The 17,575-nt window shown below is 47.7% G+C and overlaps 1 protein-coding gene across 3 annotated transcripts in view; it reads right to left on the reverse strand.

The window, feature by feature from the left end:
• MROH7 (maestro heat like repeat family member 7) overlaps window positions 1–17,575 on the reverse strand; it is a 56,845-nt gene that overhangs the window by 22,183 nt on the left and 17,087 nt on the right. For all 3 annotated transcript variants that reach the window (XM_082356499.1, XM_082356497.1, XM_082356498.1), the window contains exons 4-13: window positions 11,112–11,185; window positions 9,690–9,773; window positions 8,670–8,749; window positions 8,237–8,366; window positions 5,904–5,999; window positions 5,276–5,380; window positions 4,927–5,062; window positions 2,259–2,371; window positions 1,675–1,851; window positions 1,135–1,289 (exon numbers count right to left, since the gene is read on the reverse strand). In XM_082356499.1, the coding sequence (XP_082212625.1) occupies window positions 1,135–1,289; window positions 1,675–1,851; window positions 2,259–2,371; window positions 4,927–5,062; window positions 5,276–5,380; window positions 5,904–5,999; window positions 8,237–8,366; window positions 8,670–8,749; window positions 9,690–9,773; window positions 11,112–11,185 (1,150 nt within the window). The remainder of the gene's footprint in view (window positions 1–1,134; window positions 1,290–1,674; window positions 1,852–2,258; window positions 2,372–4,926; window positions 5,063–5,275; window positions 5,381–5,903; window positions 6,000–8,236; window positions 8,367–8,669; window positions 8,750–9,689; window positions 9,774–11,111; window positions 11,186–17,575) is intronic.

Here is a 17,575-nt window from a genome sequence, read left to right on the forward strand (position 1 = left end):
GGACCAGGGCCAATACTAGGGTGAGGAAAGTGAGGCATCCAGGGCGCAACATGTAAGGAGGTCCTCCAATCAGGCAAGCACAGGAGTGGCACTTGAGAGTGAGGCCTCCTTAAATTTTGTCCCAGCTCTGTCTGGCCTGCTACACAGGCTGCTGTAAGGACTCTGCCCTGTCCTATATCCTGAGTAACTGAGGTCAGGTATGGCCCTGGCAGTCTTGAGTCTGAATGTTTAGTGGCTCCAAGAAGAAAACTCCCTGGTTTCCAGTGAAGCCAGAAAGGGTTAAATTCTTCCAGGTGGGAGATGGGAGTGTGTCACCCCTGCACTGATCTTGGTTTCTATGAATGACACCAGCTCTCCTGGTTAGAAGCGCACCTCACTTGCACAGTTCTGCATAATTCTTTTCCATTCACTCTCAACCAACTACCTTAAGGTGTGGATCACACGCTTCTGCTTTGTTTTCATTCAAAGGTATTGGAGCGTTTCCTGAGCTGGGAGACTGGAGCAGCCAGATTTGTCTCCCCTGCCCACAAGCTCATCACCATCTGGCCACAGTCCCCTCTGCCCATCAGACCAGAGGTCCCTGAAGGCTGACAGCATGGAGCACAGGGCAGGCACTCAGCACGACTGGCTGCATTACCTGTCATGACCACCCATTTGGGGTGAGAATGGGAGGATTATTTCTTCCTTTTGCATATGGGGGAAAACTCAAGCCCAGAGAGGGCAAGCAGGCTACCCAAGATCACAGAGCGTCTGGAGGCAGAATCAGGACCAACACTCAGTTCTACTTTTATGGCATCACTGAAGAGCTCTGGGCTTGGAGTTGGTCAGATACGAGTTTAGGTCCTCATTCTGTTGCTTGCTCAGTAGGTGCCTAGGGCTAGAAACTTCCCATGAGCCTCAGTTTCCTTATCTATAGAATGGGGTTGTTACACTTGTGAGAAAACATATAAATGTGCAGCACAGACACCTGGCAGTGCTCAGGAAGGACTTAACGGTTGTCATAAGCATCATAGATCATAGAAGAGGGACCACCTGGGAGGGCGAGGGGCTCCTCTGCTAGAAGAAGGGATTCCCAGCCCGGGAACAGGGCTATATCAACCCTCTGAAGTGTAGTGAGCCCCCCTCACTTGGTACCTGTCCAGTGGGAGGGGACACATGAGCAGGGCCACGACGACCTCGGTCATGAAGGAGCTGGCCAGGAGAGAGACGGGCAGCAGGGCCACCTCTCGGGCCCGTGGCTCCTGAATGTGGCTCAGGTGCACATAGATGCCCTGCATGATTTCTGGAATCTGGGGTACAGACAGGGTGGCCAGGAGCAGGCAGAGGGCCAAGTGGAGAAGCCAAGGGGGTGATGGGGGAGCAGGGAGACAGGAGGAGGAAGGAAGGGGGTGACAGGGTGGGGGGAGAGAGAGGGGAGAGGAGGGTGCAGAGGGGAGAAATAGGAAGACAGGCAGACAGAGCAGCCGCCCCTTCCCTGGGAGACAGCTTGTCTTTGCTGCCCTCCCCCACCCCACACTTGATAGTTGAGCTGTCTTGGGGGCCCATAAGCGAGTTCTTTCTCACCTGCAAGTTGGGAGCATCTAGAACTCAGCCACCAGCAGCCCTACCCTGCCTGAGGGATGAGTGGGCCCTGTGGGGTTTCCCAGCCCAGCCCCTGCCCCCTGGGGGCCTTACCACCTCCAGTGCCCTGTGTCGGTACTGCTCCAGCACCGAGCTGAGTGTGACCTCCGAGGCCAGCTGCATCATTTCCCCCGAGTCCTCGCCCCAAGCCTCTGAGCCACCTTTCAGCCCTTCCAGGGCTGCTAGCAGCAGGTCCTTTACCTGTTGGGGCCCCAGGAAGTCTCCAAATTCCTGAAACAAAGGCATAGAGATCTTGACACACATGGGCAGACCCAGAGCGAGCCGTATATGGACGCACTAACACCCCCAGACATATGCAGAGGTCAGCAGGGGTGCATATACTCAGTTAATCCGTGAGTGTCAAACACTTTGAGGAGAAGCTACAAAAGAAGGGGTGACATGGCCCCTGCCCCCAGAGCTGGTGACACGGCCCACGCACTGTGGCACAGACCAGAGGGGTTGGGAGCCCACAGGATGGGCCTGTGTGGTCAAGGAAAGCATGCAAAGGAATGTAAAGGGGATTGAGCCTGGAAGGATGGAAGGGGAGGAGGAAGCCCTGGGGCAGGTTGGTGCTGCCCCTCCTCCCTTGTTCCCATCGCCCCAGGAAGGCCCAGGGCTGATGGGGAGCAGGTGGTCACCGCGATAACACGCAGAATGTTCTGGCACGGGCTGACAGGGTTGTAGGGGCCCAGGAAACACTTGTTGCTCTCGTACAGCTCCTCCTTATTGGTCTCTTCCTTATCTCTGGCTCCTGCAAGAAAAGAACCTTTTCAGTGAGGACTGACCGCCTATTTTGTTTTTTAACTTTTTCTTAAACGTAGTTGTAGGATGTGCATAAATCATAGGTGACCAGCGGGATCAGTTTTCACGGTGAGCATATCCTTGTAGCGGGCACCCAGGTCAACAAACAGAACACGGTCAGCACCCCAGAAGACCCTCCTGTGCCCCCATTTCAGTCCACTATCCCCCTCCCCCACTCAGGGTAACCACTATTCTGACTTCTAAACCCGCAGATTCGATCTCCTTGCTGTTGGACTTTATATAAATGGACTCTTACTATATGTTATCCTTTGTGTCTGGCTTTCACTCAGCCTTATGTGGGTGAGATTCATCCACACTGTTGCAAGTTGCATGGGTTCACTCACTCCCAGTGCTGTATAATTTTCCGTGGTATGAATATACTACAGTTTATTGATCTGTTCTACTTCTGATGGACGTTTGGGTTGTTTCCAGCTATTATGCATAGTGCTGATCTGAATGTTCTAATACGCCTAGTCCATGCCTTTTGGTGACTATAGGTACACATTTGTAGGCACATAGCTAGGATTGGAATTGTGTCCTAAGGTGGGTATGGGTTCAGCTTCAGGGGATATTGCCAAACAGTTTTCCACAGTGGGGACCAATTATGCTCCCACCAGCAGTGTGTGAGAGTTCCAGTGGCTTCACATCTCACCAGTGAGTTGTCTGTTCCGTTTTTGCCATTCTGGTGTGTGCGTGGCAACACCTCTATTAAATTGCAATTCCCTTACCCCTGGTGTTCCCAATCCCCCTTTTCTGTTTTCTTCTTTTTTCTGTAATACTAATCATCATTTGACTTACTATAGGTGTTACTTGTTTTTTTGTTCGTTGTCTCCTGACAACAAGAAGATAAGCTCAACAGGAGGATTATTGAATTAATCTTTTTTCTTCTGTGTCCCGAGTGCCTAGAATAGTACCTGCATGTGTGGGCTCCTTATTTTCTGCTGAAGGAAACACATTTCAGGAACATTTCCTGAGCCTAACTGTGGCCTGGAGTGGGTCCTACCTGGGTCTCCCAGGGTGTGCGAGACACAGGCATAAGAAAGGGCCACTGAGGCAGAATAACATATGGACTAAGCATGCAGGTTGTTTGTAAAGGGAAGGAGATTGAGACCTAGAACCAGGCAGACCCAGATTCAAATCCTAGCTTTGCTGCTTCCTACAGTCAGGGGGCCTGGATAAACCATTTCACTCCTTGAGAATCTAACAGGGTGGGTTTGTCTTAGGGTCACCAGATAAAATACAAGATACCCAGTAAATATGAATTTCAGATAAACAATTTTTAGTGAAAGTATGTCTCAAATATACCAAAAAGTATTTACCTTTTATCTGAAATTCAGATTTAACTGGGTGTCCTATACTTTTATTTGCTAAATCTGGCAATACTAATTTGGTGTATACTATTCCTGTCCCTAAGACTTATCATTAACATGGCTTATATCACCTTCATCTATCACTCAGGAGGTCTGAGTGGTTCCTGGGCAGCAGGGGAAATCTCCTAGGGGCTAAATCTTTGCCCCAAATGCTAAAGAACAAGAAGAGCAGGGACAACAGCCATATCCCAAAACGCTGAAACTAATTAGATGATCCTTGTAGGGATGGGGAAAAAGGAAACTCTATTTGGCAAGTACCTATAATGTGTGGAATGAGCTGGCCTTTTTACATATATGATCTCATTTAATCTTCCAAAAAGCTTGTGAGTTATATCCTATTGTGCCCTTTTTTACAAATGAGGAAATCTAGGCCTTGACAAGAAAAATACTTGCTTAAGGTCACACAGCTAGGAAGGGCCAGAGCTAGGTCTTGTACCCAGGTCACTCTGCCTCCAGAGCCAGGGAAGTTTGAACAATGTGCCAAGGTTCCTTGGTTTGGAGCAGAGTTGGGACTCTGGAGAAAGGAAGGAGGCAAGTAACAGTTGATACTGCACACCTCAGGTGCAGTGCCAGCTGGGTTTCTGTGGCAGCCCATACCATATCGCTAGCTCCCTGCAGCTGAATCCAGAGATGTACTCCCACCTACAGGTTTTAGCCACTCCAGGTTCCAAGATAGGACCTGTTCTTTGTTCATTCATCCAATAAATATTCACTGAGCACCCACCATGTGCCAGGCCCAGGGCTAGATCTTGGGAATACAGTGGTGAACAAGACACAGACTCAAATGAACTTATAGTCTAGTGGGGGAAGACAGACCAAAAACCAGGACATTGGGGCTATTATGCCTAGGTGTACATGGTGGCATGGGAATGTGAAAACGAGAGTCACAAATTAAACTTGGAAGAATGAGGAGAAGCTTAAATAGAAGCGTCGCTTAAGTCAAAACGGGTTTGTTTGTCACCTCTGTCTCCTAGTTCTGTGGGGACTAAGTCTTCACACTGATTTCCAGACCCCATTGGACTCTGTGTTGGTCTCTTCCATATCCCACCAGTGCCTTGTTGCCATGGCTTCATTCAATTTCTAGGCTGAGTACCTGCTCAAAAGCCTTGTTTTAGAGGCACTCCAAAGGGCTTACGTTTTTGAAGCTCCAAGATGGTGTAGAGGATGGTGATGCCGTCCAGAGCCTCCCGGCCAATCTCCTCGTCAGGATCCCCGATGCGAATGATGAGCCTCCCCAGCAGAAGTCCCAGTGCCGGGAACCCCGAGGACATCTGTTTGTGTCATAATCTTAGGGATTGAGACTTATAGGTTTAATAAGGCTATACAGTAAATGGTGAACAGAGCTAGATGGTCTGGCCCTGAGAGCTGAGCCCTCTGAGGATAGTGGGGACCCCCTGGGAATCTCTGGATGGATGCACAGGCTCCCTCAGAGCTGGGAAGATTCTCCCTAGGAGTGTCCCCTCCCCCCTCCCAGGGCCACTCACAAAGAAAGGCAGGGTCAGAAGCGTGTGGTTCAACACAGAGACATTGCTTTTCACAGCCCGTGCTCTCTCATGGGCCTTCCCAGAGTTCATCCAGGGCCCCAGAGGCTGTGGGGAAAAGGGCAAGACTCAGAGCTACAAGTTGGATGCCAGCGTCTACTGCCCGGATGGGCAGGCCAGCCTTCACCAATCATCAGGAAGCTTCTAGGGAGAGCATAAAGACAACCCGCCATAGCCCTCCTCCTCTTCTTAGAGCATAGGGAGACATGGGGTCCAGAAGCTGAGGACAGACATGGGGTCCAGAAGCTGAGGACAGGACAGAGGGAGGACAAAGGTCAGTGAGGAGAGAGATGAAAGGTGGAGAGTCTTGAGGATAGGAGAGAGAGACAGGAACAAGAATTTAGAAAGCAAGCATATGGGGACAGCTGTAGCAGGAGTATGGGGGATAGGGAGAGAGTGAAGGGGCAGGAGTTTGGGACGTGGCCTGTGAGAGGGGCAGGGAAGCAGGAACCTGGCACAAGATGACATCCTGAAGGAAAATCACTCTTTCTGGGTCCAGCCCCCCACCCCCAGATCTCCCGAGTCAATTCTCCATTCTCCTCCGCCCTTGCTCTCCTCCCTGCCTCCGTACCTCCAAGATGCTCTTCAGCCCAGCAGGAGTGGGGTCCTCAACACAGAGGGCATTGAGAAGTGTCTGCAGGGCTTCCAAGGTCTGACGGTAAAGTGTCTGTGGACAGGAGGAGGACCAGGCCACTAGGGAGCATCTGGAGCAGACCCCAGCCCTAGGCAACCCCTGGTGTGGGTCAGGGGAAGAAGGGGGACTCGGACCCAGGAGAGCTGCTTTCTTGTCCCACCTCTGAGACTAACCTTGGTGTGTGATATTGGACAAATTACTTGCCCTCCATGGGTTACAGTTTCCTTCTTGACAAATTGGCAATTATTACCTCTGCCCTTCTTAGCTTACAAGGGGAGGAATCAGAGGCCCAGCATTTACTGAAAATCTACCACGGGCCAGGTGCGTGCCTCGTGATTTGCACAACCATATCATTTTGTCCTCAAAGTGTTTTTCTCATTCTACCAATAAGGAGACACTTGTCCAAGGTCACAGAACAAGGAAGTTTCGGTTTGTGAGGAACATGAGAAGATGGGTGGGAAAAAGCTCTGGAACTGTGAGAGCTAGATCAACGGACAACCAGCGTGACTTATATTATTGTCTCTGGGGAAGTGTTCTGATTCTTCTTTAAATTACTACTCCTAGATCCAAACAGATTTTCTAAGTTGCCCCTTCCAGGAGCCATCTCTCTTCTGCCCGGTTGTCTCTTCCTTCCTCAGCCACACCACAGTCCTGAAATTACCTTAGGAGGGTGCAAGCATTACACACACACAAGGCTGAGCAGTGTTTTGAGACCCTCTCTCCCCTGCCTCCCCTCTTCCCACTGCTCTCCACATCTACCTTCCGGGTTGTCTTTGTCCAGGCTTCCTGAGTCTGTGCACACCAGGCTTACACCACCACCACCAAGCAAGCCTCGTTCACCGACTGCCTCCTCCTTCCCTCCCATCTGTGGCCCATCACTGTGCAGCACTGCTCTGTTCACACCCAGCAGGGGTTCCCCCACCTCTCCTTTGGGTCTTCTCTCAAGTGCACCACCTCCGGGACTCAGAACCTTCACGCTGGGGCTGGTCTGGCCCCCAGAGCTCTCTCACCTCACCCTCTGGACTCCAGCCACACTGCCTCCTTATCGCCCTTGCAGTCACCATGTTCTGTCTGTCCTCAGGCTGCTGCACAGGCTGCTCCCTCTGCCTGGCACACTCTTCCTTCTGCCATCCCCTTCAACTAGTCAGCTCCTCTGTGACCTCTCACCTCCAGCGCCATGAGCCCTGACCCCCAACACACTCAGCCTCCCCCGATTCCAGGCTCTTCATAGTCTTCATAGCATCAAGTACTTCTTGCTTGCAACACGTACCACTGTTGTGATTTTGCATTTATTTGTACGATACTTTGCTAATCTGCCCTCAGCCCTACTGTAGCCTTCCCTTGTACTTCTGGATTAGGCATCAGTTAATATTTGCTGAATGAAAGGATGCATCCATGTGCCTCACCCAGAGCTGAAACCCCTCTCCCTAACCTGCCCCACTGACCCCATCCTACAGGAAGGGTCACCTCTGATCCCTCCTCCTGGGACTATCCTGCAGGGGTTTGAAGATGCTCATGGGAGCCCCTTGAGGTTCCACTTCCAGGCCTCAGCCCCAACTCGCCCAGTCCTCAGGCCTTTTCCTCCCACTCCTGGCCACCTCCTGAGGCCATGCCAACATCTGCCCACATCCTTCTCATGGGGCAGAGCCCAAAGTGGACGGTGCTTCAGATAGGGGATTCTTTATTCTGCAGATTCATACATTCACCAAATGTTTATCGAGTGCCTACTCAGGCCAGGAGAGGGGAGGTGAACTGCCCAAGCTACTTGAGTAGTAGTGTGAAGAGCAAATCTAACTCCCAGGGGACTTCCCTGGTGGCGCAGTGATTAAGAATACGCCTGCCAATGCAGGGGACACGGGTTCGAGCCCTGGTCTGGGAAGATCCCACATGCCGCGGAGCAACTCAGTCGGTGCACCACAACTACTGAGCCTGAGCTCTAGAGCCCACGAGCCACAACTACTGAGCCCACATGCCACAACTACTGAAGCCCGCGTGCCTAGAGCCCATGCTCTGCAACAAGAGAAGCCACCGCAATGAGAAGCCCGCGCACTGCAACGAAGAGTAGCCCCCGCTCGCTGCCTCTAGAGAAAGCCCGCGTGCAGCAACGAAGACCCAGCGCAACCAAAAATAAATAAATAAATACAATAAATTAAAAAAAAAAAATTTACCTCCCAGAACACCTTCCTCTCCCTGCTGGGAGTCCAGGAACGTGCCTCGCTCTGAGGACGCCAGGCAGCCCCGAGGCCCCACTGGGGAGGGCCCTGCCTCACCTGTATGGCCTCAGCCTTGTCCTCGTCTTTCTCCTGCATGGCCTGCACCGAGGGCAGGGAGAGCACACTCTTCACGCACGTGTTCACCAGCTCCGACCGTTCCTGCACGTCCAGGACGAGCTGGGAATGACTGAGGGAGAGACAGAAAGCAAGGGCATGGAGCAAGGGGGGGCCTGGGGCTGGAGGCAGGAAGCGAAGGATGCAGGGCTGGGATGAGGGCTGAGATCCAGATCCACAAAAGCGCGAGATGAGGAGGGGAGGAGGAGGGAAGTGGGGTGCAGGGCAGACAGCCCCGGTAGGGGCTGGGCAAAGGGAAGGGAAAAGGCCCGGGACTGGGCTAGGGCCACACAGAGCAGAGTGGCCCCAGAAGATACAGGCGGAGCCCGTGGGTAGAGGGAATGGGGCGGGGGTTCGGGGAAGGGGCCATGGTCACCTCAGCTGGGTCAGGGTCTCCATGACTTGCTGGCGGGCGGAGCTCAAGAGAGAATCCAGCGGCTCCTCCTGGATCTGCTTCTGGACGGGGGACCATGGAGGTGTCGAGGAGGGCACAGGCCACTGCAGACCACCAGGGCCGAGGCCACGCCTCCTCACAGGGAGCAGGCCACGCAGCCCCTCGGCGTGGGCAGCCTCCACAGCCTGCCTGGCCTCCAGTGGGGGGAGCCAGCTGACTGCTCAAGCCCTGTCCAGAGCCCTCAGTTCAAGGCCACCAAAAACATGACAAGCCCTAGCCTGCTGCAAGCCCCCCATGTAGGGCTCCGGAAGAACTGTTTCAGCAGCCCCATGGTGGGGAAGTATATCTAAACCGTGGACCAGCCCAATGCAGAGAACACCACGCGTGGCCCTCGAAAGTGGTCCGGTTGAATTCCTTTAAAATGTCCTTCTAATTCCTCACTTTTGATCTAGCACCAAAGACCCGTAGGTGCTCAATTAACATTAATTAAATGGAAGTATCAAAGGCAAGGATTTTTTCTCTCTTTATAGCTAAATATAATTCTGGAAACTTCAGTGGTTATCCCAGCCCAAACATTCTGGTGGCTAACTGAGAAGTGACTGTATTTAGCAAAGAGAAAAGGAAAGTTCCTTCAGAGGTTCCCCATCAGAAGGAATTTTGGGGGAAATAATGTATAAAATAATTACGACTGCTCCCAGGTGCCTAAGGCTTTACAATGAACTAACCTTTGGGTTCTGTCCTCCCAACAAGCCAAGGACACAGGTTTTGTCACAGTCATTTGTGAGGTATTAAGAGCGAGGCTCAGAGAGGGGAAGTGACTTGGCTGAGCTCCCCCAGGGTAGGTGGGGGGCAATTAGAGGTGGAGCCGAGACTCAAGCCCAAGTGTCTGTGCCTCGACTGTCCTCTGCCCATCCCACCCCACTCCAGCCTCATCAGTGGGTGGATTCAGGACTTCCGCCCCCTCCCCGCCCGGATGTCACAGACCGCAAGTTGCTCACGCACCGTCATCTTCTTCATCGTGGTCTTCTTCTCTTCTTCCGCGTCCAGCACATCCTGGCTCTTCTGGAGGCTGAGGGCATTCTCGACCTCGGGGGCAGCAGAGGGCAAAGCCGCAGGGTGAGAGCCACACTGAACCCAGCCCTCAGGGACTGTCCCTACACCCCCCTTAGCCACCTGCCACCTGCAGGCAAGCCAGCCTCCTTCTCCCCAGCTGCCGGCCCCCAGCATCAGCTCAAGACAAGTGAGAAACCACAGGGGAACTTGAGGGGGGTGAAGACTTGAGAAGATCGTGGTGGCAGCAGGGAGGTTGGGGATAATCCCTGTAGGCCAGCATTTGGGGGAGGACCAGATATCAGGGACTGCAAAGCATTCTCTCCTCTCCAAGCAAGGGAGAAGAGGCAGGAGCCAATGGGACAGAAAGGGTCCCAACACCTCAAGCTGAAATGCCATTGTAAGTGATAAGAGCCTTCTAATATCTATCCTTCTTAAGGGCACACACCAGTCGGATTAAGGCATTCTGCAACCTGAGAGAGGGAAAACATTAACCAACGTCGAATCTATTGGTTCTCATTATCGTAAGGCAGAAGAAGAAAGAAACATGAAACAGATAAAATATATAGTAAAGAAAGCAAAACAAGAAAATCTAATGGACAGCGTGGTGGGTCAAAGATGCCACAAGCTCTTTCCCACCCCTCCTGTCAAGAGAACAGGTTGCACGGCCTGGCCTGGGTGGACCCCCTGCCTCCAGACTCTGTCCGCCAACCAGGCTCACCCATGCTCCGTGTGTCACACTCACGGCCACCAGCCTGTCCAGTCTACCCCCACTGGCCCTCACCAAGGCCTGTAGATGCTGGCTTTCTCTGGCCTCCAGAGGCCTGCGGCATGGCCAAGACCTGGGTTGGGCTTGTGTCCTGAAAAAGGTCATTTCTAGCTTTTCTCCCCACTCCGCCTTTTTTTTTTAATTTGGCCATGCCGCGCAGCTTGCAGGATCTTATTTCCCCGACCAGGGATTGAACCCAGGCCCTACCAGTGAAAGTGCCTAGTCCTAACCACTGGACCACCAGGGAATTCCCTTTTCTTCCGCTTTTAGAAACCTTCTCACAATTCATTCCATGGTTTAAAAAACTGTTATTGAGCACCTAGGATATGCCAGGCACTGCTCTAGATGCTAGGAATACAGCTGGGAATGAGACAAACAAAAACCCCTGATTTATGGAGGATGCATCCCAGTGCAAGAGAATAACAAGAAACAAGATAAACTTATAAAGCCTATTGTGCTTCAGATGATGATGAGTACCAAGGAGGAGAGAAGAGCCAGGCAGAGAAACAAGGAATGCTGGGGGGGGGGGGGTTGCGGGGGCGGCGGGCGGCGCGGGGGGAGAGGGCATCCCAGAAAAGTCAGGTGGGTGTTAGCAGGAAGCATACCAGAGCTATTTCGTTGCCATCCTCTCTCTGCCCTGGCACCTTCACCAGACATGAGGCTACTTCATCGAAGGCTCCTGCAGGTCACAGTTTCATTGAGGAGAGAAGAGGAAGGGTAAAGATATGGTGTAGCAGAGTCCCTTCCCACCTCCCCCACTGGGCCCCTCCAATCCTTACTCCGCCAGCAGCCAGACTGAGCTCCCATCCCTAAACCCTTTATGGGCACCCCATTTCACCGAGCATAAAGCAAGCATCCTTGTTAGTGTCTTCAAGGCCCTGCCAGGTCAGTCTCCCCTGCCCACCTCCCCAGCCTCACCTTCCCCTGCTCTCCCCTCGCTCCCCATGTGCCCACCACACTGGCCTCCTTCCAGGCCCAGCAAGCTTCCCCCTCAGGGCCTTTGCACAGGCAGTTTCCTCTACCTGGGCCGCTCCACTGCCACACCCCCTTGCTGAGGTAGAGCCCCATCCTTCAGGTCTTTGCTTGCCTGCCACTCCTCAAAGAGGCCTCCCCTGGTCTTCAGGCTAATGAAAGGCCCACTGTGATCCTCTTGTGCATCATCCTATTCTCTTCTTTCAGTTGTTATCACAATTTATAGTTAAACTCTTATTTGTTATAGTAGATACATGTTATTTTGTCAGCCCCAAAGTTCCTCATCTTTCTTCTGGTGAAAAAGCCTCTGTCTTCCATGTAAGCTACTCATTCCATATAGCTAGGTGAAGCTGCAAACCACACCCATCATCCCTCTTCAAATAAGGGTGGGCTTTACACCTGAAACTAATATAATATTGTCAATAAACAAACAAATGAATAAAGGTGGACCTGGAACACATGCTTGGCCAGTAAGAGATTCCCATGCCCCCAGACACAGTGATTGGTCCAGCTATGGGCACTTGGCTGAGCAGGGCCAGTAGAGCCCTTGACTTAAGAGGGCTGAGGGGAAGCCCAAGGAGAGAGACCCTGGAACTTCAGGGGCAACTTGGCCACCAGAGGCTACCAGAGGATGGAGTCAATAGTGAGAAGCAGAGACACCTCAATAGTAGTGAATACAGCTAGCACCAAATCTTGGCTCCTAAGTACCAAAGGAACAAGTCTCCTTGGAGAAATGGCTGATTCTAGGACTTGGGCAGAGAAAGTGCAGGATGAGCCTGAGACATCTTGTACCAGAAAACAAGGAAGAGAGCCCAAGGAATTATGGGAAGACGTCAAAGAGATACAAAGCTTGCTCAAAAGGGATTCCTTGGTTAAACTGGGGAAAGTTTGAGTATCACAATAAATGATGGTAGCAACAGATTATGGTCCATCGAGTAAACTAGGAAAACATAAGTCCATACTAATATAAATAAGTAAATAACTAAATTGAAAGTTTGATGATGAATGGTATATTTACATAGTTTCAAAGTACCTCCTTAATATTTTAACATAATATTTAATACATAATATTTACTAAAAAGAGGTAAATAATGACTTTACAGTGGAAAACCTTGGCAGCAACCACTGTACTCAAGTGATCAAAGTGAACATCGCCAGTAATGGAACAAATAAAAATCATACACCACCAGATAGGATGCAGTGAGGAAAACCAAGCATCACGTCTGTGCTATTCCTGCCAAAGATGTATGACATGAATCTGATCACGAGGAAACATCAGATAAACCCAAAATGAGGCACATCTTATAAAATAGCTGGCCTGTAATCTTCCAGTGTATCAGGGACATAACAGTCAAGGAAAGTCTGAGGGCTGAGGGAAACAAAACAGGTGAGACAAAAAAGAGCAATGAATGATTCTGACCTGGATGCTTTTTTAATAAAGAACATTACTGGGACAATTGGTGACATTTGAATGGGGCCTGATGATTAGATGGTAGCAGTGTATCAGTATTAATTTCCTGATTCTGATGGTTAACTTTTATCCTTTATTGTAAGAAACACATATTAAATTTCAAGATTGGTAGGATATCATTTGGCAACTTATTATCAAATTATTCAGAAAAAATTTTTATACTGTACTTTTGACTTTTCTGCAAGTTTTTATTGTTTTAAATTTTTTTAAAGAATGAGGGATAAATAGAGGCATTTTCAGACAAAAATGGAAAGAGTCAGCCATCAGCAGAATTCACTAAAGCAAATTCTAAAGGATGCACTTTAGGCAAAAGGAAATTAATCCCAGATGGAGGGTCTGAGATGCAACAAGCAAATAAAAAAAGAGGTTAATATTTTGGTAAATGTAAGAACATTAACTACATAAAATAATAATAATGTTTACAGGGTTAAGAAAAAGATAGAATTAATATACATTACCAGGAGAGCATATAAATTGGTGGTGAGGGGGGATTAAGTGGGGTTAACATGTTTCTAAGTCTTAAACTGTCTGGGAGGAAGATAAATGCATTGATCAGTTGGACTTTGTGATAAATTAAATACGCACATTGTAACTTCTAGAGAATCACTAAAAGACTTAAAACAGTATGTAACTTCCACACAAATAACAGAGAAAAGAGGGAGGAAAAAACAACCCCAAAACTAAAAAAGGAGTAAAAAAGAAATATAGAGCAAGCAGAACAAAGAATACAAACATAAGATGATAGAAATCAAGCTATCCATAATTGTAAATCAACTATACTTCAATTTAAAATTAAACAAATTTTTTAAACTATCCATAATTACATTAAATATAAATGGACTATGGGTTGGAAAACACAGTTTATAAAGAAGACAATGCTACATAAATTGATTTATAAATTCAATGAAATTCCAATGAAAATCTAACAGATTTTTATTATATTTTATGGAAATTGACAAGCTGTTTCTAGAATCTATATGGAAAGTAAATCACCTAGAATAGACAATCTTGAGAAAGGACAAAGTTGGAGGACTTACAGTAAAAAATATCAAGACTTACTCTAAAACACAGTAACTACGGCAATGGTTAAGGATAGACAAACAAAGGAACAGAAAGAGTCCAGAAATAAACCTACGCATATACAGTCACTTGACTTACCTCAAAGGTGACACTGCAATTCAGTGGAGAAAGTAGGTCTTTTCAATAAATGGTCTGGAGCAATTAGATATCCACATGGGGGGAAAATGAGCCTTAAGTCCCTCTCTCACACTGTTTTCCAAAATTAATTCATGATGCATTATAAATTTAATGTGAACGAAAAAACAATAAAACTTCTGGGGGAGAATATGAGACTATTTTCACAACCTTTGGGTACACATATCTGGATTATATCAATATAAAGAACTTCTACAAATCAATAAGAAAAAGACAACCCAAATTTTTTAAATGAGCAAAAGACTTGAACAGGCACTTCATGAAAAAGGATATACAGGGACTTCCCTGGTGGTCCAGTGGTTAAGAATCTGCCTTCCAATGCAGCAGACACAGGTTCGATCCCTGGTCAGGGAACAAAGATCCCACATGCTGCAAGGCAAATAAGCCTGCACACCATAACTACTGAGGCTGCACGCCACAACTAGAGAGACCGTGCACCACAACTAGAGAGCCCATACGCCACAACTAGAGAGTCTGCGCACTCAGGAGCCCACGTGCCACAGCTAGAGAGAAGCCCGCACGCTGCAACAAACAGCTTGTGTGCAGCAACTAAGACCCAACACAGCCAAAAATAAATAAATATATTTTAAAAAAGGATATACAAATTGACAATAATCATATTAAAAGATGCTTAACATCAGTAGTCATCAAAAAATGCAAATTGAAATCACACCGAAATATCATTAGACACCAAACAGAATGGCTAAAATTTTGAAAACTAACAATACCAAATGTTTGTGAGGATGTGAAGCAGTTGGAACTCTCACAGGTGAGATGGTAAATTAATTCAACCACTTTTGAAAAATTGGCAATATCTACTAAAGCTAAACATATGCTTATGCTATGACCCAGAAATTCCTCTTCTAGATAAATAAATGTATCTGTGTACCAAAAGACATGTACGAAAATGTTCAAAGTGACTTTATTCATAATATCCAAAAAGTAGAAAAAATCCTAATGTCCATCAGCAAAAAATGGATAAACAAATTGTGGTATGTTCATAAGATGGAATACTACAAAACAATGAAAAGAATCAACTATGATACATGCAACAATGTGGATGAATCTAAATGACATCATGTTGAGCTAAAGAAGCCAGAGTCAAAACAGTATATACTGTAGTATCCTATTGATAAGAAGTTCAAAAACAGGCAAAACTAGTCTATGGTGATACAAATCAGAATTGTTCCCTCTATGGCTGTTGATAACTGAGGGCAACTTGTGAGGGAGGATGTTACTACTAGCATCTACTGGGCAGAGTCCAGGGATGCATCTTACAATGCATAGAACAGCTCCCCACGCACCCACACTCACACAACAAAGATGTAGCTAACACAAAATGTCAATAGTGCCAAGACTGAGAAATCCTGCCCCAGAAGAAGAGGTATTGATTGGAAAGGGTCACAAGAGAAGGTTCTGGGATGCTGGAAAAGATCTGTGTCTTGATCTGGGTGGTAGTTACCAGTGTGTATAGGTATGTAAATATTCATCAAGCTGTACACTTAAGGTTAGTAGTGCACTTTACATATTTTACTGATATATGTTATATACCTTGAAAAAGTTTTTAAAAGACAAATACAGTTTGAAAATACATTGCTTTTAAAAATACAAATGGACAAAATGCTCCTATTAAAAAACAAAAATTGGGGCTTCCGTGGTGGCGCAGTGGTTGAGAATCTGCCTGCCAATGCAGGGGACATGGGTTCGAGCCCTGGTCTGGGAAGATCCCACATGCCTCAGAGCAACTAGGCCCATGAGCCACAACTACTGAGCCTGCGCGTCTGGAGCCTGTGTTCCACAACAAGAGAGGCCGCGATAATGAGAGGCCAGCGCACCGCGATGAAGAGTGGTCCCCGCTTGCCGCAACTAGAGAAAGCCCTCGCGCAGAAATGAAGACCCAACACAGCCAAAAATAAATAAATAAATAAATAAATAATAAAAATAAAGGAATTCCTTTAAAAAAAAAAAGTAAAATAAGTATCTTTAAAAAAAAAAAAAAAATTGACCCTAGGGCTTCCCTGGTGGCGCAGTGGTTGAGAATCTGCCTGCCAATGCAGGGAACACGGGTTCGAGCCCTGGTCTGGGAAGATCCCACGTGCCACGGAGTAACTAGGCCCGTGAGCCACAATTACTGAGCCTGCGCGTCTGGAGCCTGTGCTCCGCAACAAGAGAGGCCATGACAGTGAGAGGCCCGTGCACCACGATGAGGAGTGGCCCCCACTTGCCGCAACTAGAGACAGCCCTCGCACAGAAACGAAGACCCAACACAACCAAAAATAAATAAATAAAATTAAAAAAAAAAAATTGACCCTAAATAGCCAAAACAATCTTGAAAAAGAACAAAGTTGGGAGACTCATATTTTCTGATTTCAAACTTACTACAAAGCTATAGAAATCAAAACAGTGTGGTACTGGCATAGGACAGACATAAAGACCATATGGAATAAAATAGACCTATACCCTCATATATATGGTCAATTGATTTTTGACAAAGGTCTCAAGACCATTCAGTGGAAAAAGAATGCTCTTTTCAACACATGATGCTAGAAAAACTGGATATCCACATGCAAAAGAATGACGTTGGACCCCTACATCATACTACATACAAAAATTAACTTAAAGACTAAACTTAAAAGCTAAAACTATGAAACTCTTAGAAGACAACATAGGGGGAAATCTTCATGACATTGGATATGGCAACAATTTCTTGAACATAACACCAAAATAACAGATAAGAAACGAGTAGACAAATTGGTTCTCATCAAAATTAAACACTTTTATGCATCAAAGGACAATGTCAAAAGAATGAAAAGACAACTCACAGAATGGGTGTCAATATTTACAAATTGTATATCTGATAAGGAATTAATACCCAGAATGTGTAAAGAACTCCTAAAACTCAACAACAAAAAACAACCAAATTTGAAAATGGGTAAAGGATTGAATAATTATTTCTCCATAAAAAGATATACAAATGGCAAATAAGCATGTTAAAATGCTCAACATCATTAGTCATTAGGGAAATGCAAATCAAAATCACAATAAAATACTACTTCACACTCTTTAGGATGGCTATTATAAAAATGTTTTCTAGGGGCTTCCCTGGTGGTGCAGTGGTTGAGAATCTGCCTGCCAACGCAGGGGACATGGGTTCGAGCCCTGGTCTGGGAGGATCCCACATGTCGCGGAGCAACTAGGCCCGTGAGCCACAACTACTGAGCCTGCGCGTCTGGAGCCTGTGCTCTGCAACAAGAGAGGCCGCGATTGTGAGAGGCCCGCGCACCGCGATGAAGAGTGGCCCCCGCTCGCCGCAACTAGAGAAAGCCCTCGCACAGAAATGAAGACCCAACACAGCCAAAAATAAATAAATAAATTTATTTAAAAAAAAATGTTTTCTAAAAAATGGAAACT

Source organism: Balaenoptera borealis, assembly GCF_965194805.1.
Source record: "Balaenoptera borealis genome assembly, chromosome: 1".
Classification (NCBI taxonomy): domain Eukaryota; kingdom Metazoa; phylum Chordata; class Mammalia; order Artiodactyla; family Balaenopteridae; genus Balaenoptera; species Balaenoptera borealis.